A 22,368-nucleotide genomic window follows, 5' to 3' on the forward strand; every position below is an offset into this window, starting at 1 on the left:
GCCCCTGAGGCCTCAGGTGGAGAGGGGCGCTTTGGGATACACTGTCCCTTGCCCTTTCCCTCCGTGGGCTGAAGCAGACTCCGCAGGAGCGAGGGTCGCGGAGCTGGGTGGCTGAGTCAGCGGAAATGTCCCTCTCGGCGTGAAGTGTCGGGCTTGGCTGGCGCCTGCGGGAGCGGAGGTCTCCTTACTGGGCCCGTTTGCGTCCGTCGTGAACCCAGCTGTGGTGGAGCGAGAGGGAATTTGGGAGCGCCAGGGTTTCCTCCGGACTTACTCTTCGCTGTCATTTTGGCGGCTCTTTTACTTCAGGGGATTTCAGTTTTGACGTAGTTTTGGATCCAGACTTGAAGAATGATTCGTGAAGGGAATGGTTGACAGCGTCATCACGGCATTTATTGGTAAGATGCTTTGTTATTGGTCCAGGCGTGGCAGTAAACTTTGTGTTTTGCCCTGTTGTGTAGTCGTTATCTTTACAATACTTGGGGGTTCAGATGTGTTTCACACGACCTGCTTAGCATTGGCGTTGGGTGACGATGTGCAAAAGTGATTTAAGTCAGGGTCCCTTCCTTCACGGACTTAGCACAAGAAAAACAACTGAGTTGTACTTGTGTGTTCTGAACTGCAAGTGCAAGAGGAATTGGCCGGAGAGCTAGCTCTGTGGATACTTGGAAGCTTCTCCTGAGGAGATGAAACTTAAAGGATAGATTGGATTTGGTCAGACAAATGGGTGTAGAGAAGTAGTCTTAATTGACAATAGGTTGAATTAAAAAGTCCGGGAGCAGAGGCAAACATGACAGGCATGAAGAGCAGGAGGGTGATGAGCAGCCTAGGGGAAGGGATGCATGTTTGGGTGTAGGGCAGTGGCTCTTAACCGTTTAAAGAATCATCTCCTGGACCTTTCTTCACCCCCTTCTCCCACCAAATACACACGCATGCACCGTTTTGCATCCAACCTTAGAGGGCTTTTAGATTTAGGAAAGACCCTTTGTCCATGGATCTTGGCGTAGGAACTGAAATAGTAGAAAATGAACCTGGATAGGATCAGATAATATGATCAGGTGCCTTGAAACCCAGGCAGAGGTTTTGGCTTCATTTATTTAGAAGATGTGTGGGAATTGTTACGGGATCTCAAGCAAGGTAATGACAAGATAAAAGTGGTGTCTGTGGAGAAACTAGTCATGGATTGGGGAAAGGGGTTAAGACTGGGAGTAAGATAAGTGGCTATAATTAAGAATGCAAGTGAAGGCCAAATCTGAGAAGGCTAGTATGTATGCTTTTAAGAAATATGTCAGAATTTGATGCTAATTCGGATGTAAACGTGAAGTTGAGGGAAGAGTAAAAGATGACTAAGGAGTATTTTAAGGGGCAGGAAGGAAAATGAGAAGGAAGAGTGGAATTATTACTGAGAAACAGGGTAGTTGGAAAGGAAAGATTGGTTGTGAAATAATGTTTAGCTTTGAACTTAATGAATGTGAGGACAAAGAAGTTTAATGTTTTACAGGAAATTGGAAATGCAGGTGCAAAGGTCTGAAAATAGAGATTTAGGAGTCATATGTAGAATGAATGTTATATGGAGAATGAGTGATTTCAGAGTCTGGGGAGACATGCAACTGTTGGGACTGGAGGAAGGATAGGAATCAGCAAATGAATCAGAAGGAACCATAAGAAACAAGGAGGAGAAATAATTGAGTGTCTGAAAAAAAACAAGGTAACAAAGTTTAGAGGAGTAAGGATGAGCACACTTGATGAACCAAGTATTTGGCCATGGTTTTCACAAAAATATTATTGGGAATCTTCAAAAGTGCCATGTCTTTATAGTGATGGATTCATAAGAGAGGTTGCTGAAGATTTCCAAAAAAAATTTATTAGTAAGTGGAGGCAATAGTTGTATACCATATTTCCAGGAAATTGGTCTCAAAACGAATGAGACGAGTAGGATTTAAACAAAACATTTTTAGTGTTAGGAATACAAGAATATGCATGGCAGTGGAAGAAAAGTATCCTGTGAAGTAGAGATTAGAGATGATAGAGGTTTGAAATAAACATGGGAGATGGTGCCCAAGAGAAATGTGAAGGGACATGGAGATCTAGAATATTGGTTGATGGATTGGCTTTAGAAAGCAAGTAAGAGGACCTTTCCTTACAGTTGGAAGGAAGAATATTGGGGCAGTAAAATATTAAGTCAAGCTATATTTTTAACCTCTTAATTATCTGGCAGAGCAAAATTGCACATTATTGAGTATGGAGTGAGAAAGTAAAATAGGTATAAACCATTTTCTAATCTTTAATGCATGGATTGGGCTATTTCACATTTACTGCAGTATTAAATTACTCAAGGGAAATGTTTTCTCGATACCAGTCCTTTCAGAGCTAGTAGTCTTTCTCTCACCTAGATAGACTTTAAAATCCTTTTGGAATTCATAGAATTTCTCTTTTAAGGAGTCAAACTTAGTAGGGCTTATTTTGCCTTGAAATTGATCCCTGTTAAAAGGCAGTGTGCAAGAAGGAGGTAAGAGCACCCACTCTGGTGTTTGACTGTCTCGGTTCAAATTCTGGCTCTGGCATTTTTAGCTGTATGACTTTGGCAAGTTATTTAATTTCTTTATCTTCCTATCTGTCAACTGGGAATATAATAACCCACCTCATACAGTTGTTTGAGGATTAAATGAGACAATATTTGTTAAAGGGCTTAGAAAGTTGCCTGGCACATGATGAATACTCAATAAATGTTAGCAATTATTCCAAATAACAGATTTGAAAGAAACATTCAATGTAGATGGGACCGATTAAAATTCCATTTTGAATACACAATTCTGTATGCATTTAAAGCCAGACTGCTTTAGAGTAGCTGCTATTTAAGTTGTATGGTATATGATCTTTCTCTGGGCATTATCTGAGTTTTGAGAACTATATATTTAATTTATGGAGTTTTGTGCAAGGTATAAAGTGTGTCATACTTTGACATGATGAAATTTAAATATAGGGCTTCCCTGGTGGCGCAGTGGTTGAGAATCTGCCTGCCAATGCAGGGGACACGGGTTCGAGCCCTGGTCTGGGAAGATCCCACATGCCGCGGGGCAACTGGGCCCGTGAGCCACAACTACTGAGCCTGCGCGTCTGGAGCCCGTGCTGAGCAACAAGAGAGGCCGCGATAGTGAGAGGCCCCGCGCACCGTGATGAAGAGTGGCCCCTGCTTGCCACAACTGGAGAAAGCCCTCGTACAGAAACAAAGACCCAACACAGCCATAAATAAATTAATTAAAAAAATTTTTTTTCACAAATGAAGAGCTTTATTTATCATTATATTTAAATTTATATATATTTATTTAGTTATTTATTTATGGCTGTGTTCGCGGCCTCCCTTGTTGCTCAGCACGGGCTCCAGACGCGCAGGCTCAGTAGTTGTGGCTCATGGGCCCAGTTGCCCCGCGGCATGTGGGATCTTCCCAGACCAGGGCTCGAACCCGTGTCCCCTGCATTGGCAGGCAGATTCTCAACCACTGCGCCACCAGGGAAGCCCTGAAAAAAATTTTTGAAAGGGTAACTGTGCCACTACTTGGGAGTAAATTTTATAACTTTTAAATCATAATTCTTTTCAATTTTGGAGTTCCATGAAATACTTCTGTTCAATTAAACCAATACTTGCTTAACAATTAAACAGCATTCAGCATTATACTAGGGTAATTATACAAGAGAAATACAAAGAGCATGATTTCAGTCAAAGTAGTTTAGTTTTTCTGGGAAGAGAAGAAATGCACACCAAAAAAATGGTACAAGTAGATGAATTTGGGCCAAAATGAGTGGTAAAGACTAGGTGATTGAAGAGAGCTGTGTGGGCTGGTGTATTATTAATCTCCAAAGATTTTGTAGAATATTCTCGAGGGATTTTGTTAGACTCATTTAGAGGGCTCTTGGGCTTTTTCAGAATATTTACCCCTGAGGATCTCATTCTGTACACACACACACACACACACACACACACACACACCACACACACACACACACACACACACACACTGCTTCCTAGAATGGGCCACTGATACAGACACAGACAGAAGTGTGTAACATAGGTATTCTGGGGGGAAAAAGGTTAACAAAACCCTACTATTTGAAAAGGTATCACATTCACACATGGTTTTAATGGAGGTGGAATGGAAAAAGAACACTTGAGGTAGGGAATACAGTTGATAAGCAAACACATGAAGACAAGGATGTGTTTATGTCTAGGAGAAGTAGGATAAGGACAAGCTGAATTATGAGTTGTGAATACCCAGCAGAAGAGTAGAATTTATCTCATCACTGTAAAGTTTTTTGCGCAGGTGACTAATAATAAAGTACCATTTCTGAAAAATGGATTACCCTCAGATATGGAATGTTTAGTTGTGGTAATAAGACCTGGCTAAGGAAGTAGCTTTGGGAATGGATGGAGAGACTGAAGAAGGAAAAATTCAAAAGAATGTGCTAAATGATTGTATGTTAAAATATGAAAGTGGGAGACTACTTAAATAAATTTAAATTAACTTAGAAAATTGACAGGAATTTGAAAATGGACCAGCTAGCTACTAGAATGGGCCACTGATACAGACACAGACAGAAGTGTGTAACATAGGTATTCTGGGGGGAAAAAGGTTAACAAAACCCTACTATTTGAAAAGGTATCACATTCACACATGGTTTTAATGGAGGTGGAATGGAAAAAGAACACTTGAGGTAGGGAATACAGTTGATAAGCAAACACATGAAGACAAGGATGTGTTTATGTCTAGGAGAAGTAGGATAAGGACAAGCTGAATTATGAGTTGTGAATACCCAGCAGAAGAGTAGAATTTATCTCATCACTGTAAAGTTTTTTGCGCAGGTGACTAATAATAAAGTACCATTTCTGAAAAATGGATTACCCTCAGATATGGAATGTTTAGTTGTGGTAATAAGACCTGGCTAAGGAAGTAGCTTTGGGAATGGATGGAGAGACTGAAGAAGGAAAAATTCAAAAGAATGTGCTAAATGATTGTATGTTAAAATATGAAAGTGGGAGACTACTTAAATAAATTTAAATTAACTTAGAAAATTGACAGGAATTTGAAAATGGACCAGCTAGCTTTTGGAAGGAGGACAGAAGGAGTTGAATTTAGTTTTGAACATAACTGTATTTGAGCTATCTGTAAGATGTTCATAAAAATAGCCTATAGCCAATGAGAAATATAGGATTTGATTAAAAAGTCAAAATGGGGCAGGGAGTAGGAGGGAGAGAGAAAGAATTCCTTTATAGTAGATAGAGGAATCAGTGAAACTATGAGCATGAATTAACTTTTTACTGTTTAGAATTCTGGTTTTATTTCTTTTCATGTAGACCATGGATTCTTATGATGTACCAGAATCGACTCCTAGACAGTGTGCATCCTCAAGGCTTAAAGATTACTTTATAGGTGCCACCCCTCTGCAAAAACGATTAGAATCAGTCAGGAAGCAGACTTCATTTATCCCGACTCCACCTCGAAGGAAAATTCCCCAGTGTTCACAACTGCAGGTATGCTCTTTGTGTTCCTTTGTGTTACTAATAATTGAGAATGTCTGTGAATGAAACATTTCAATTGTTGTTACTATTTATAGTATTTTTAGTGTATTCTTACTCCCTGTGGTAATAAAACAAATGAGAAACAGCTATAACAATTATTCACACTATCAGTACCATATTTTTTTTTTTTTTTTTTTTTTTCCCTTTGGACCAGTACCATATGTTTTTCAACCTCTTTTTTTTTTTTTTTTAATTCTTTCTCTTTATTTACTAGTTTTCAAAATAATGCTAGGGGTTGGTTTCCTAGCATTCTCCAATGGTGACAAAGTTTTTTTTTTTTTTGGTTGTTTTTTTTTTTAACTTTTTATTTTATATTGGAGTATAGCCGATTAACAATGTTGTGATTGTTTCAGGCTGCCACATAACATTGAGCAGAGTTCCCTGTGCTATACAGTAGGTCCTTGTTGGTTATCCATTTTAAATATAGCAGTGTGTACATGTCGATCCCAAACTCCCTAACTATCCCTTCCCCCCTGGTAACCATAAGTTCCTTCTCTTAAGTCTGTGAGTCTGTTTCTGTTTTGTAAATAAGTTCATTTGTATCATTTCTTTTTAGATTACGCATATAAGGGATATTGTATTTCTCTTTCTCTGACTTCATTTAGTATGACATCCTCTAGTTCCGTCCTTAACCTCCTTTGATTTGGGACATTTCCACAATATTTCTTTGTCTTTTATAACATTGACATTTTTGAAGGATATGTTTCCTCCTCTTCCCTTTTTAAATAGAATATTCCTCATTTTGTATTTGTCTGATGTTTTCTCAAGATTAGATTGAAATTATGTATTGCTGGCTGGAATACTGTATAGGTCATGTTGTATCTTTTTGGGAAATAACATCTGGTACATAGGTGATGTTAATTTTGATCATCTTGTCAACGTGTTGCCCAATAATTACTGCTTTATTCCCCCCTGCAACTAGTAAGCGGTCTGTGGGGAGACACTTTAAGATAATACAAATATCCTGTGCCTCATCAAAATTTTGCCTCACACTTAACATCCTTCATCCATTGATATATTTTGCCTAATCCCATCTTTATGGTGATGGTTGAAAAATAATAATTTTCCATCTCTATTTGCTCCATATTTACCAACCAGCCTTTGGCATTCTATTTTAGGCCCTTCTCATTTCTATTCCATTTATTTATCTATTTATCAGTACAGATTCGTGAATTCCTGTTTTTAAAATTTTTCTAATTACTTACTAATTATTTTCATGTTTATATTGTTCTGGATTTGTCTGGTGGCAACATGCTCTGTTTTGATCATTCATAAAAAAACCCTGTGTATTAACATTAGTAATTTGTAATTTTACTGAACTATGAAATAAAGCCCCAGTCAATACAAGTTTTTTTGTTGTTTTATAAATTTATTTAATTATTTATTTATGGCAGCGTTGGGTCTTTGTTGTTGTGCGAGGGCTTTCTCTAGTTGCAGAGAGCGGGGACTACTCTTCCTTGTTGCGGAGCACGGGCTCTAGGCGCGTGGGCTTCAGTAGTTGTGGCTCCAGGGCTCTAGGCACTCGAGCTTCAGTAGTTCTGGCTCGAGGGCTCTAGACCACAGGCTCAGTAGTTGTGGTGCACGGGATTAGTTGCTTCATGGCAAGTGGGATCTTCCCAGACCAGGGCTCGAACCTGTGTCCCCTGCATTGGCAGGTGGATTCTTAACCATTGCACCACTAGGGAAGTGCCGTCAATACAAGTTTGATGGATGCTTTTGAGTCACTTAGCAAGGAACTTGGCTGATCAGTCACCCACACCTTCCTTTTAACTTTTTCTTGTCTGTGTTGTGGGTCTAGTATCTTTTGGCATATGAGAAAAGTTTTGCTTTTTTGTGAAACCTTCTTTAAAGAAAAATTACTAGGGCTTCCCTGGTGGTGCAGTGGTTAAGAATCCGTCTGCCAATGCAGGGGACACGGGTTCAAGCCGTGGTCCGGGAAGATCCCACATGCCGTGGAGCAGCTAAGCCCGTGCGCCACAACTACAGAGCCTGAGCTCTAGAGCCTGCGAGCCACAACTACTGAAGCCCATACGCCTAGAGCCTGCGCTCAGCAACAAGAGAAGCCACCGCAATGGGAAGCCCGCACACCACAATGAAGAGTAGCCCCCACTCATCCCAACTAGAGAAAGCCCGCATGCAGCAACAAAGACCCAACACAGCTGCAAATAAAATGTAAATAAAATAAATAATTAAAAAAAAAAAAGAAAAATTACTAGTCCTGGTAATGAAAGTTATGGTTCTTAACCAGAAAACAGAGATTGTATATAAATTAAAGACTGGAAAAATTAAAAAACAAACATTGCAACAGTAAAAAAAAAAAAAAAAAAGAGACTGAAATGTCCAGTTCAGTGTTTCCTTTTCTCTATGATACAAATAATTTTGCCAGATCTTTTTTTCCTTGGCTGTACCACGTGTCCTAAGGGATCTTAGTTCCCAACCAGGGACTGAACCTGGGCACTGGCAGTGAAAGCGCCAAGTCCTAACCATTGGACCCTCCTTTTTTTCCCCCAAATCTTTTGATAGTAAAAAGTTTACAACTTTTCCATGAGTACTCTAGTCAGAACAAATATTTTTGTCAAGTGGACAACTGTGGTGAAAGTTCCAAAAGATATTTGGGACTGTGGAAGTATGGATTCTATAGAAAAATTCAATTCAGGATAAAACTAGGAGCCTATGTGGGGGTGTATGTGAAGACCCTCAGTACTGCCATAGTGCCAATACAAATGAAGTGTTTTGTTTTTAGTGGTCCCTGTGATTCTAATAGAGCCTAGCCAAAATACTCCCATGTCTCTTTTTTTTTTTTTTTTTTTTTTTTTTTTTTTTTTTTTGGGTACGTGGGCCCCCCCCCCCTGGGGGGCGCGGTACGTAGGCCTCTCCCGCTGCGGAGCACAGGCTCCGGACGCGCAGGCTCAGCGGCCATGGCTCACGGGCCCAGCCGCTCCGCGGCATGTGGGATCTTCCCGGACCGGGGCACGAACCCGTGTCCCCTGCATCGGCAGGCGGCCTCTCAACCACTGCGCCACCAGGGAAGCCCCTCCCATGTATCTTTTTATTTAATCTACTGAATTAGAGTGATGGAGTGAATTTACTGCCAAACAATTTTAGAAATTACTTAATTAAAACCAATGAAATTAGATGCTCCAGTGGTGACTATTTTTAAACTCTATAATTTGAAGTTTCTAAAAGTATTTAACTGTTCATCCAATAAATATTTATTAAACAGCTGTTCTAGATGACATTGTTCTAGGTGCTAGAGATACAGTAGTGAATAAAATAGGCAAAATTCCTGTTCTCATCAAACTCATACTCTAGTTGTGAAGACAGTAAAAATCAGGCAAGTACCTAATGTCAGACAGTAATAAGTGCTGTGAAAAAAATAAAGCATGTTAAGGAGATACAGAGTGACAAAGCTGGAATGGGTACAGGTGCTACTTTAGATAGGGTGGCCTCTTGAGTGACATTTGGGCAGAGACCTGAATGAAGGAAAGGGACATGCCATGTGAACACCCTGGGAAGAACATTCCAAAGGGAAAGTACAGCAGATGCAAAGATCAGGTACCCAGTAATGGCTTTGTTTTAAATATTTAAGATACTTTGATTAAGTTCTTAGTTACTCATGTTTCCTAATTCTTAAACTTCCTTTGTCTTGATTTTTTTTAGGAAGATGTTGATCCTCAAAAGTTTGCATTCCTTCTGCATAAACAATGGACTTTATATAGTTTAACTCCCTTATATAAATTCTCCTATACTAATTTCAAAGAGTATTCTAAACTTCTGAATGCATTTATTGCTGCTGAAAAGCAAAAAGGACTTGCTGTGGAAGTGGGAGACGACTTCAACATCAAAGTGATTTTCTCTACTCTCCTGGGAATGAAAGGAACACAGAGAGACCCTGAAGCATTTCTTGTCCAGGTATATCATATAAGCAGTACTTGCTTCCTAGGAGAAAAGAATGTGCATTGTCTTGGTTTAGAAATTGTGATATTTTCTTACTGTTTTTAAAATTCTTAAGCTTGTGATTTATAACCTATTTTATGTCTTGTTTGACCAAATTATAGTAATTAGATATGACCAACTTAAAAAAAAAGTTTTTTTCCTTTTACAATATAATTATGTTTATCTTAGAAAACTTGGAAAATACATGAAAGTACAAAGAAAGGGAGAAGTTTGAGCTGCAAAGAAGTTGGGATTCTTCTCCTGGAACTGAGTAAAACCTACCCCTATCTAGGGCTCCTTCCTTCTTTCCTTCCTTCCTTCTTTCCTCCCTTCCTTCCTTTCTTCCTTCCTTCTTTCCTTTTGAGGTTCTTGGCAGGCAAACCTCTGCTCTTTGTGGGCCCACAGATCTTCTACTTACACAACCCCAAAGACTTGTAGGCTTGAGGAAGTGAGGCTCCATCTGTTTGTGGAAATTTCTCTCAGTAAACTAGTGCATGGTGATGACTCCAGAGTTTCATCCATAGTCAATATAATGGAAAATTCGAAGACTTATGACTCTTTTCAACATGAACTTCAGGATTATATTAGAAAGCAAAGAGTCAGAGGATTACAACCAGAGGTTTGCTTTAGAAAGGGGACAGAAGACTCTGTATACAGAGAAAAGGACCACACTGCACCCAGACCTCCAATGCTGGAGCAGAGATTCCCCTTCAGGAGGCCCCACAAGTCCCCCAGTTCCTACAAAAGGCCGAAAACAGTGGAAAGCCACTTAACCCACACTGTCCAATATTCATCACTTCCGGCAAAGACTGGAACCTGTAAATCACTGTCAGAAAAAAATGACCATTTCTTCAATAACCAGTGGTTTCCAAGCCCACCTGTGCAAGGAATGGCCACTGGCCCCCACACAGCACAACACAGAGAAGAGGCCAGCTGCTTCTCAGAGGACCACACCAGTGTCCATCAGGCAGGAGATCAAGACGGAGGCTGGACGGGAAGGTCCAGGGAGGAGGAGGACATGGCGATGAGGAGCAGGTATCGTGGAAGAGGACGCACCACAGGGATGAAGAGGATGAAGATTCCCACAAAGAGAACAGGAGGAAGGCCAAAGTGGCGCCAGGAAGCACAGAGAAGTCCAAGTACAGAAAGAGCACCCATGATTGGGACACCATGAAGGAGGGAAGAAGGTCCAGTAGAGAGAAGAAGCATCCTGGCAAACATAGCACCCAGGAGTGGGACTTGTGGGATGAAGCTATCCTCGGTGGTTGTTACTGATGCTGGAGATTTGGGACCTGGATATTAAATGATATGGATCCATTGGAAAGGCTGGATTAAATGGTATTGAAGCAATTCATTAGCCATACTTCAAAGAAAATAAAATTAGATCCCCCCTGTATCAGACTCCGTTCAAATATAAAAAGCCAGTTGGTTTAAAGATGTCAATTTAAAACCCAAATAGAAAAGTATTAGAAGTAAATATAGGAAAATTGTTTTCAATCTTGGAACATGAACGGCTTTCCTGAACAAGACGTTTTAGCCAGGGGCCATAAAAGAAGAAAAAATAATACATGTATTTGCAAAAACACTTAAACTCTGCATGTAACAGAAGATTTTGTTGTACATTTTCTTAAAAACAGAAATAAAAAGCTATGCGTTGTGCATAGGCATTGAGCAGCTCCAGAAAGATACACGAAACACTGGTAACTAGGCTCTGGGGGCAAGAACTGAGTTGGGGGAGGTGGGTAGACAGAGGTAGCTGATAGACTAACTTTTCAGAGTGTACATTTCTATTTGAATTTTGTACTATATGAGACTACTACCTTTCCAATAAATAAATATTTTAAAGGTAAAAAAAACAAAGAAAGTTAAAAACCACAGTTTAACATTTTGGTATACATCTATTTGTCAGTAGACAATCTGAATAGGCCTAGTCCTATTAGAGAAATTGAATCAATAATTAATAACCTTCCAAAACAGAAAGCAACAGATCCAGATGGGTTCACTAGTGAATTCCACCAAACGTTTAGGGAAGAAATTATACCAGTTGTCTACAATTTCTTTCAGAGATAGAAGCAGAGGGAATACTTCCTAATTCATCCTATGAGCCCAGTATTACCCTAATACCAAAACTAGACAAAGACATTATAAGAAAATTACAGACTCCATCATGAATCTAGATATATCTATTTGGCTGTCTGTATCTATTAAAATTGTGATCATATTGCCCATACTTGTGCATTATGGCTTTTTTTTTTTACTAATAATCAGTGCTGTAGATAGTTACTCATGTCATTTTGAGTAACTAAATGTAAATTTTACGTTTTTGTAAATTTATCTATAATTCTATGGTTTTTAGTGGGATTAAAGTCCTAGAAGTAGAATTTTAGCAAAGAAGTAACATTGTTACATATTGTGATATATCATACCAAGTTACTCTCAGAAATGTAACATTTTACATTCCTTACTATATGTAGTATATAAAAGTAATATGACTGTCCTTTGATTTATTAAGAAACCAGATTTATTATTTATGCCTGCTCCTTCTGTTTCTGCTAAATTAACTCATTTTACTCATTGATAAATGCTGAAACAGTTGAAATTTTGTTTATTTGTATAGATCAGGGGTTAGCAAACTATGGCCTGCTGCTTGGCTTTGTAAATAACGTTTTATTGGAATAAAGCCCCTTTCATTTGTTTACATATCGTCTATGGCTGTTTTTGTATTACAACAGCAGAGTTGTAGTTGCTACAGAGACCACATGGCTTGCAAAGCCTAAAATATTTACTATCTGGCCTTCTGCAGAAAAGGTTTGCTGACCCCTGGTATAGATCATAGTATTGGCAAGGATCTCAGGATTACTGGAATTAGATTCAGCTGCATATAACAGAAAGTCTAAATAACAGTGACAATAGAGGTTTACTTGTCTTCCAAAAAAGTGTCCAAAGGTAAGCTTTTCCAGGCTGGTAAATGCTTCATGAAATTATTAATAATCTAAGCTCCTTCTGTCCTCTCTATCATCCTTGGTGCATGGCTTCCCTCCTATGGTCACACTATAATAATCTAAATTGGCTCCTGGAGCTCTAAATACTATATGTAAGTTCAAGGCAAGTAGTAGGAGGAAGATGGGAAAGTCAGACAGGATGCCTGCCGCTGAGTAAACCTTTAACGAAACTTGCTGACACCCAACAGATACTTCTCTTTACATCCCAGATGGAAGGAAGACTAGAAAAAATTTTTAGTGGGTACTTTGCCACCTCAAGTGAAAGCACTGTTTTACTGTGGAAGGAAAAATAGATACTGGGTAGATAATTAGCAGTCTCTGTCAAGTTGAAGCAGTTGATGCCCAAAGAAGTTACATGGTTGGCATGTCATCAGGCAAGCAAATATTCTTGTGAGGAATAGAAATAACCTCTTGAATTCCTAGTATAGTGTCCTAATAGTTTTCTAATTAAATCTCATTTCTTGCCAGGGTTACAGGACTTATAGGTTATAAAAACGTGATAGACATAATACATCTGGCTTTAAGGTATTTGAAAGTCTCATAACTTCTTGAACAAGGAGAAAAATGGCAAAAATAATTGTTCAAATGATCATCTCTAAAGGGATATAATATAGGGCTGTGATCTTCACCTTGTCCTGGTCAAACTTTAATTAAAACTTCTATTAATATCTGGAAGGTATGTTTGTTATATAATTTACAAATTTAAAGTTTGAGGGGTTAGTCAATCTGCTAGAAAATATAATCAAGATTCTAAAAGATCTGAATGGATTGACACAGTGGGCCAAATTGAAAGAGATTAATATTTTAATAGGAATAAGTTTACTGCCTCAGTGTAAGTTGGGGGGGGGATTTACCTATTAATAGCAAAAATGAGTACATAGAGCTAATTTATGTAAAGCTGTCAACTAAACCAGAAAACTACTATTAAGATTATATTAGTAGGAGTATAATCTAGGTTAAAGGTGGTGACAGTCCTGTAATCAGACCTTTTTGAAGTAATTATGTTCACTTATGAATGACTCCTTTGCCAAAGAATTTCAGAGAAGAGTGTCCAGATAGTGTGAGCACTTGAATGTATGTCATAGAAGGAATGGTTGAAGAAACTGGAGATGCTGACCGTAGCAGTATATATGACAAGGATCATCAAATATTTGAAGGGCTTTTTCTGTAGAAGAGAGATTAGATTAGATTTCATCTACATGCACATAAAGAAGAAAGTAGGACCAGTGGTTGGAAACTGTAGGGCCTAACATATGAAAGAACATTTTAAGTGGATAGACAGAGCTCCCTTGGGAAATAGTGACGTCTTCCTCAGTGGAATAATTCAAGCACATTGGATTCGGTGACCTTTTACAGTCCCTTCTAAAGGTTTTTTAAAAAAATTATTTATTTATTTTTGGCTGCATTGGGTCTTTGTTGCTGTGCGTGGGCTTTCTCTAGTTTCGGTGAGCGGGGGCTACCCTTCGTTGCGGTGCATGGGCTTCGCATTGCAGTGGCTTCTCTTGTTGCAGAGCTCTGGCTCTAGGCGCGCGGGCTTCAGTAGTTGTGGCTTGTGGGCTCTAGAGTGCAGGCTCAGTAGTTTTGGCGCATGGGCTTAGTTGTTCCATAGCATGTGGGACCTTCCCGGATCAGCACTCGAACCCGTGTTCCCTGCATTGGCAGGCAGATTCTTAACCACTGCGCCACCAGGGAAGTTCCCTTCTAAAGTTGAGATTTTTGTTTTCCAATTTTTTAAAGTCTTTATTGAATTTGTTTTATGTTTTGGGTTTTTTTGGCCAGGAGGCATGTGGGATCTTAGCTCCCTGACTAGGGATCAAACCTGTACCCCCTGCATTGGAAGATGAAGTTAAAGTTGAGATTTTGAGACTTTTTTTTTCAGGGTACTGTACCTGGTTATACCATATTGGCACCCCTTTTTGCATTTTGGTTGCACCAAGATCTTGCCATATACCATGTCTGTCCTAATAAAGAGTATTAGGAGAAAGGTCAGTTAACTTGATACACCCTAATAATGATCAGGGAGACTATTACCTCTGTGGTTTTTGGCAGGTAATACTACATATCTTCTTATTTTTAAATGTACTAATTAATGCTGAGAAGATGCACTTTAGGAGTAGATGTACTTTTGAATTTAATGAACCCATTTGATTTTTCTTCATAGATTCTGTCAAAATCTCAATTGCCATCTGAGCACAGAGAAGGTAAAGTGTTGTGGACTGGTTGGTTCTGCTGTATATTTGGAGACAGTCTTCTGGAGACTGTTTCAGAAGATTTCACCTGTCTACCCTTATTCCTTGCAAATGGTGCAGAGACTAATACAGCCATAATTGGAACCTGGTTTCAGAAAACTTTTGACTGTTACTTCCGTCCCTTAGCAATCAATGCGTTTAATCTTTCTTGGATGGCTGCTATGTGGACTGCATGCAAAATGGACCATTATATGGCTACTACTGAGTTTCTTTGGTCTGTACCCTGTAGCCCTCAAACTCTGGATATTTCTTATGCCATACATCCAGAAGATGCAAAAGCTTTGTGGGACAGTGTTCACAAAACACCTGGGGAAGTTACCCAGGAGGAAGTTGACTTATTCATGGACTGCCTGTATTCACATTTCCATAGGCATTTCAAAATTCATTTATCAGCCACAAGATTGGTTCGTGTTTCAACATCTGTAGCTTCAGCACATACTGATGGAAAAATAAAGGTTAGTTTGAGCAAATCTAGTTAAGTAATTTTTCCTTATTGTTGCATAGTTTTCAAAATGTATGGCAATTGAATTTTCCACATTGAAGAAACACTTTGGGATGTCTGCCAATTGACGACAGTAGAGAGATTTTATTTTATGCTTTATAAATGGTTTACTAAAAAGTCTTAAGCCTTCTATATGCAGCTTTATAGTGGAAGGATACTATACACTGTGTGCCCATAGACTTTGGTAATAATATGACTTATTCTGTAGTAACTTTGAAATTTTCAGAATTTTCTTGTCAACTTTGAAATAATTATCAGAGTAACAGGATTTTGTGTGTTAGATAAGAAACTTATAGTAGAAACACAGAACTAAAATATCATCTTTATATTTTAGGCTTTTCTATCCCTACTGGGAAAGAAATAGAGACATTGTTTTAGTGTATATGAAGGCCTTATTAGAGAACGTATCAGAAATAAACTGAGAAAAAAAAAAGAAAAAACTGAGAGTAGGCACCTAAATATATTTAAGTGTATTATATTAATATATTTAAAATATATTAAAATACAGCCACAATAAACACTCGTGAATATTGGTCTTGTCACTGTGCTAGGAGTTTAACATACTTTAACTCTAATCTTTAGAGCAACCCTATAGTTAGGTGTTTCTATCTACATTTATTTTATTTTTAAAACAAGGAAGCTGAAGCCAAGATAGATTTAAGTGACACATGCAAGATAGCTTAGTAAGAGGAAGTCAAGATTTAAACACTTAATCTCTTAGGTTCCAAGAAGTTCATACTCTATCTTATAAGCACTACTTTAATGCTTTTCAGACTGGAGGTCACAATGCAACAGTAGGTTAGGAAGTAATTTGATGGGAAGAAACCAGCTTTAAAAAACAAAAGAAAAATAGAGTGGAAAATATAAAAATGAGAATATATAACATATACTAAGGATATACATTTGCTTGTACTGAGTCATGATGTTAAATTTATTTCTTACTATGGTTCACAGTAATAAATTTGAAATATTATATACTATTCCATCTTACTTTGACATTATAAAGAAATAAATTTGCATTTTAGCACCTCAGAATTCAATTTCATGAAGTCCTTATATTTTAAAATTTTATTTCCATATTCTCACATTCTATTAATAAACTACATTTTAAAACAATTTTATATAATTGTTCTTATCCATCTATGAATGTAAGGGTGGCCCTGTTTTATCTGGTCTATTCTAAGGGCCTCTCGTAAGGATCCAAGACAGTAACTGTGGCTCCTAGGTTCAAATAATGCCATGACGAAGCTAACATTTATCAAGCACTAACTGTGCCAAGCATTATTAAGCATTTACACATATTGTCCCATTTAGTTTTCACAACAACCTATTTGCATAGGTTGTAAAGAGGAAATTGTGGCACAGAGGATAAGTAGGCTCCTTCAAGATCACACAGCTAATAAGTGGAGTTGGAATTTAAACCCAGTCATCTGACTCAAAAGCTTATGCTTTTAACTGCAACACTGTACTGCCTCTCAAAAGTTTGAAATTAATGTATTAACCAGGTTTCTGCCTCTGCTTAGTTTCTACAAGACACTTTGGCATCATATATCCCTTTGAGAAGAAGGAAGGTATGGAACTCTTTCTAGAAAATGTAGACACTCAATTTGCATATAAGTCTAAGGGGTTCATAGATACTCCTTTAGGCAGATAGTTATCTTATCCATGGAAGCCAGGATAAATAAGAACCCTAGTCTAATTCCATCTAAGCAACATTGACTAATAGTTGTAAATTTATTAAAGTCAGGTCATCTTTATTAAGTAAAGTTTATTTGACTTAGAACAGCAATGGTTTGGGTTTATATTCATAGCTTAGCTTGTAGATATGGAATTTAAAATAAGCCTGGAATATTTATCAAATATCAAACTGCTTTGCTATAAGTAATTGTATTTTAATTTTAAATGTCTTTTTTTTTTTTCAGATTTTGTGTCATAAATACCTTATTGGAGTGTTGGCATATTTGACAGAACTGGCAGTTTTTCAAATTGAGTGAGGCCTTGTGGCGACTATAAGTTATGGATTATGTACCTTTTTCTCACTGACTATCTGCCTAATTGCTATGCTGAGGGGGACTGCAGGAGAAATGGGCATCTGTGCATCTGTTTTCCTCGCAGTGCCTTGGAGTTACCCAGATGAAAGCCAAGAAGGATCTAGAAGAACAAAGAAGGTGGTAGTGGATGAACCACAGCCAGGTGCTCGTGTAATATAGTCCTGGTTATCTGGCATGCCAGTCTGTAGAATATGCCGAGTTATTAATTTGTTGGCCATCTTTTTATTATGTCAAAATTTTTAGGATTCAAATGAGATACCTCTAATATTGAATATTTCTGATTTGCATCTTTAAAACCTTTAATCCCTAATTTTAAGCATTTTAGACTTGTATTCAGAGAGAATTTCTATGTTCTATAGACATTTTCCTAGCATCATTTTGCTGTAGAGAACCAGCAATCAAAATCCTCCCCAAAGGAAACTAAAGTTACTATACATTTTTTAAGCCACTAATATGCTTCTGTTTTTAATGCTGTTTAATTCTTATTGCAGTGTTGAATTAAATATTCACTTTTAAAAGGAAGCCTTGTGTTTATCAGTGTTTTGGTGACAGATCTTTAATAAATATCTCAGGAATGGGAAGTCATAGGCTTTTTCTCTAGCACAAAGGTTACTCAACAACTATATGGAATCATACAAATTGTAGAGTTGAAAGGCAGCTGTGAATCTTTTTTGAGGGCAGGAATTATATTATGTAATTTTCATGTCCCTAATTTTGTTTTAGCACAGTGCTTGCTAAATATCTGTAGATTAAGTGAATTAATTTAAACCAACTCTTATATTTTACAGATGAAAACTACAAAATTGCACAACTTAGATGTGCACAAGATGTTATATCTAAAACTCTTCTTTTTACTCACTGAGCAGAGGAAGATTTTGTTTTACTTTAGAAACAATGTTTTTTAAAATCTTCTTTGAAAGGAAATAACTATAATAGGCTGTGATTCAAAAACAAGGACTAACTTCTGGAATGGGGTATTATTTCACATATACTAGGCACAGCAGAAGTAGTGAAAAAAGCATGGGCTTTGGAATCAGCCATTGGAATGGACATTCATTGTCCTTTGGAATCAGACATTCATTCATTCAACTAAAATTAAGCTCCCACTGTCTACTCAGAATTTTATTGGGTAAAAAGAGATATAGTAGTAAAGATAAAAAAGATCCTTGTCTTGTGGAAATTATATTCTAGTAGAGGAAGGCAAAAGATAAATAATTTCAGATGGAGATAAATGCTATAAATAAGGCAGTGCAGTATGAAAAAGGGTGACTGGGATAGTGCCTACTTTATATACAGTTGTCAAAGAAGGTCTCTGAGGAAGTGACATTTGAGCTGAGTCCTGAATGATGAGAGGGAACCAGCTGTTTGAAGATCTGAGGAAGCATGTGCTAGGCAGGTGAAACTGCAAGAGCAAAGGCCTTGAGATAGGTAAGAGCAAGCTCTTATTTGAAGAGTAAAGGAAGTCTGTGTGGCTGGAGCATGGTAAGGGTGGAGTAGTATGAGATGAAACTAAAGAGATTGTGCAGGGACTTCCCTCATGGTCCAGTGGCTGAGACTCTGTGCTTCCATTGCAGGGTCGTGGGTTCGATCCCTGGTGAGGGAACGAAGATCCCACATGCCATGTGGCCAAAATAATAGTAAGTAAATAAATAAAATTAAAATTAAAAAAAAGACTGTGCAGCAGAGACTTCTTCCATCGTGATAAGTCTCCCAATTTCTGGCTGGGCGTGTGGTTGCCCAGAATAAAGATGACATTTTCTAGCATTCCTCATAGGTAGGTATAGTCATATGACTAAGTTCTGACCCAATGGCATAAAAATGCCAGTGTCATGTAGAGCTTCTAGGAATCTTGTTAATAAACAGTAGGCCTGTACCCCTTGCCCTTATTCTTCTTCCAATTTTGCTGTTTGGAACACATAAAATGACTGGTACTCTAGTTGCTCTTTTAGGTCACTGGGATAAGGGTCAGGTCCTAGGGACAGCAGAGCATGGCCTGGAAGGAGTTCGTGCCCTGAGGACTTCTTGAAGCTGAACTCCAGTGCCAACCGGGATGTTCTTCCTCCAGACTTATGTATCAGAGATGTAAACTTCTATCTTGTTTAAGCTATTGTTACTTTGGTTCTCTTGCTCATAGTCAAACCTAATGCTAACTGATACAGAGAGGAAGAATCCACATCATCTAAGTTTTTACAGGTACTATGAAGAGACTGGATTTTATTCTAAATGCAATGGGGAACCACTGAAGTTTTATGCAGAAGACTTATATGATCCAATTTGTGTCTTACAAGATTTTATAAGATATGATGGAGAATGAGTTGTAGGTGGACAAGAGTGGAAAAGGGAAAACAGGTAAAATGTTGTTAGAAATGGTACAACCTCATGGAGAAGTTAGCAATATCTAACAAAATTATGTGTGATTTACCCTTTGACTAGTAATCCCACTTCTGGGATTCTATCCCCAAAATTCACTAGCAAAAATATAAAAGGAAGCAGAAACGAGGCTATTTATTCCAACAGTATTTGTAATAGCAAGACTAAAAACAATCCAAATGCTCATCAGAGAGGGATTGGTTGAATAAATTATGGTATAGCTGCACAGTGAACTACTACTGTGTAATTATAAAAGGGTTTGAGGAAGATATATAATATTGCCATGGAGTTCTCTCTAGGATATATTGTTATGTGAAAGAGCAAGATGAGGATAGAGTGTATAGTATGCTATCTTTTATGGAAGGAATGGGGGTGGAATATGAGTATGTGTGTATATTTCCCTACAAAAACAATGGAAGGATAAACCAAAAACTAGTAAAAGTGATTGCTAATGGAATGATGGGAACCAACTGTGTAGAGGGGACAGAATGAAAGTTAGGACTCATCTGAATGTTCCTTGTTTATAGTTTGGAACCATATAAGTGTTTTATGTAATTATGAAACAAAATTAGATCAAAAAGAAAAAGCAATCCTTAAAAACTGAAAACAAATGAACCTAACTATATTACGTTCAGACCATAATCACACAAAGAATCGTTTTTAGTATCTCTAAATCCTTGTATTTTGACTGTATATCATCAGTGGGCTATATCCTAGGAAAAGAAGAGCAGCAAAGGAATCTTAAATTGCATTGAGTTATCTTATTTTTAATAATATTGGTATTGTTATTTTACCACTTTTCATAACAGGATAAAATATATGTGACTATAACAATGTTAGAAACCAAGATTTCTAACATTGTAAGAGAAAAAAATATACAATTATAAAATCAAGTAAGTTAAGTAGAAACTCTGTAATATTAACTTTGAATTGGAAATATCGGAATGAACTCATTTATTTTTGAAATGCAAATTTTAATTTTGATGAAGCCCAATCTGTCAAATTTTTCCTTTTGTTTCTTGTACTTTGGGTGTTGTATCTAAGAAATCATTGCTTAGTTCAAGATCCCGAAGATTTACTCCTGTGTTTTCTTCTAAGCATTTTATAATTTTAGCTCTTAAATTTAGATCTGTAATCCATTTTGAGTTAATTTTTATGTATGGTGTGAGGTAAGCATTCAGATTCATCATTTTGCATACAGATATTCATTTGTTCCAGCATCATTTACTGAAAAGGCTATCTTTTTCCCATTGAATTGTCTGTTACCTTTCTTAAAAATCAGTGGCCATAGATGTTTGGGTTTATTTCTGGACTCAATTCTATTTCATTGATCTAAATGTCAGTCCTTATACCAGTACCACACTGTCTTGATTACTGTAGCTTTGTACTGTGTTTTGAAATCAGGAAGGTGAGTCTTTCAGCTTTGTCCTTTTTTCAAGATTGTTTTGACTCTTCTTGATTTTTTGCATTTTCATAAGAATTTTAGGATCAGTTGGTCAATCTTTGTAAAAAAGCTGGGATTTTGATAGTGATTGCCTTGAATCTGTAGATCAATTTAGAGAGTATTGCCCTCATAATGATATTAAGTCTTCCAATCTATGAATGTGTGATATCTTTCCATTTATTTAAATCTTTCAAAATTTTCTTCAACAATGTTTTATTGTTTTCAGTGTCCAAGTTTTGCACTTTCTTTTGTTAAGTTTATTTCTAAATTGTTTTTTATGCTATTGAGAATGGAATTGTTTCCTTATTTTCATTTTTGGATTGTTTGTTGCTAGTGTATAGAAATATAATTGATTTTGTATATTGCTCTTGTATCCTATGATCTTGCTGAACTTGTTTATTCTAGTAGCTTTTTCAGTGAATGCTGTCAGATATTCTATATATAAGATTCATGCCATTGAAAAAAGACAGTTTTACTTCTTAATTTCAATCTGGATGCCTTTTAGTTCTTTTTCTTGCCAAATTGCCATGGCTAGAATTGCCAGTTCAATGGCCGGTAGAGGTAGTGAGAATGTACAGTCTTATCTTGCACTTGATCTTAGTGGGAAAGTATATTTCACCATTAAATATGCTGTTAGCTGTAGGATTTTCATAGATGTCCTTTATAAGGTTAAAGATGTTCTTTTCTATTCCTAATTTGTTGAAGGTTTTTTTTTTTTGCGGTACGCGGGCTTCTCACTGTTGTGGCCTCTCCCATTGCGGAGCACAGGCTCCGGATGCGTAGGCTCAGTGGCCATGGCTCACGGGCCCAGCCACTCCGCGGCATGTGGGATCCTCCTGGACCAGGGCACGAACCCATGTCCCCTGCACCGGCAGGTGGACTCTCAACCACTGTGCCACCAGGGAAGCCCAGTTGAAGGTTTTTTTTGGTTTTGTTTTTCTTTTCTTTTTTCGCCTCACAGCTTGTGGATTCTTAGTTCCCTGAGCAGGGGTTGAACCCAGGCCCTGGCAGTGAAAGTGTTGAGTCCTAACCACTGGACCGCCAGGGAACTCCTGAAGGTTTTTATTATGAATAGATGTTGGATCTTGTTAAATTATTTTTCTGCGTCTATTGGGATGATTCGTGATGTTTTGTTTTTTTTTTTTTACTTAAAACCACACCTTTCACTTCTGGCTTCTGCACGTAAGAAGCTTGGAAGTCGCCACTCTGTCCTAACAGGTAAAGAGATCAACAGATGGAAAA

At 37.7% G+C, this 22,368-nt stretch overlaps 1 protein-coding gene across 1 annotated transcript; it reads left to right on the plus strand.

Moving 5' to 3' along the window:
• Positions 1–259: 259 nt before the first annotated feature.
• On the plus strand, positions 260–17,755 carry CENPL (centromere protein L). Its single transcript, XM_024758816.1, has 5 exons — positions 260–395; positions 5,348–5,524; positions 9,233–9,484; positions 14,672–15,214; positions 17,184–17,755. Exons 2-5 carry the CDS (start codon positions 5,351–5,353, stop codon positions 17,253–17,255), a joined length of 1,041 nt encoding a protein of 346 aa, XP_024614584.1. The 5' UTR covers positions 260–395; positions 5,348–5,350; the 3' UTR covers positions 17,256–17,755.
• Positions 17,756–22,368: the final 4,613 nt, after the last annotated feature.

Source organism: Neophocaena asiaeorientalis, unplaced genomic scaffold (genome assembly GCF_003031525.2).
Source record: "Neophocaena asiaeorientalis asiaeorientalis breed wild unplaced genomic scaffold, Neophocaena_asiaeorientalis_V1.1 scaffold182, whole genome shotgun sequence".
NCBI classification, from domain to species: Eukaryota; Metazoa; Chordata; class Mammalia; order Artiodactyla; family Phocoenidae; genus Neophocaena; species Neophocaena asiaeorientalis.

Excerpts from the sequence above, each read along its gene's own strand:
- CENPL (XM_024758816.1), top strand. The coding sequence starts at position 5,351 with ATGGATTCTTATGATGTACCAGAATCGACTCCTAGACAGTGTGCATCC. Across the intron at positions 5,525-9,232 it reads CCCAGTGTTCACAACTGCAG|GAAGATGTTGATCCTCAAAA; the intron begins GTATGCTCTTTG and ends GATTTTTTTTAG. Across the intron at positions 9,485-14,671 it reads CTGAAGCATTTCTTGTCCAG|ATTCTGTCAAAATCTCAATT; the intron begins GTATATCATATA and ends TTTTCTTCATAG.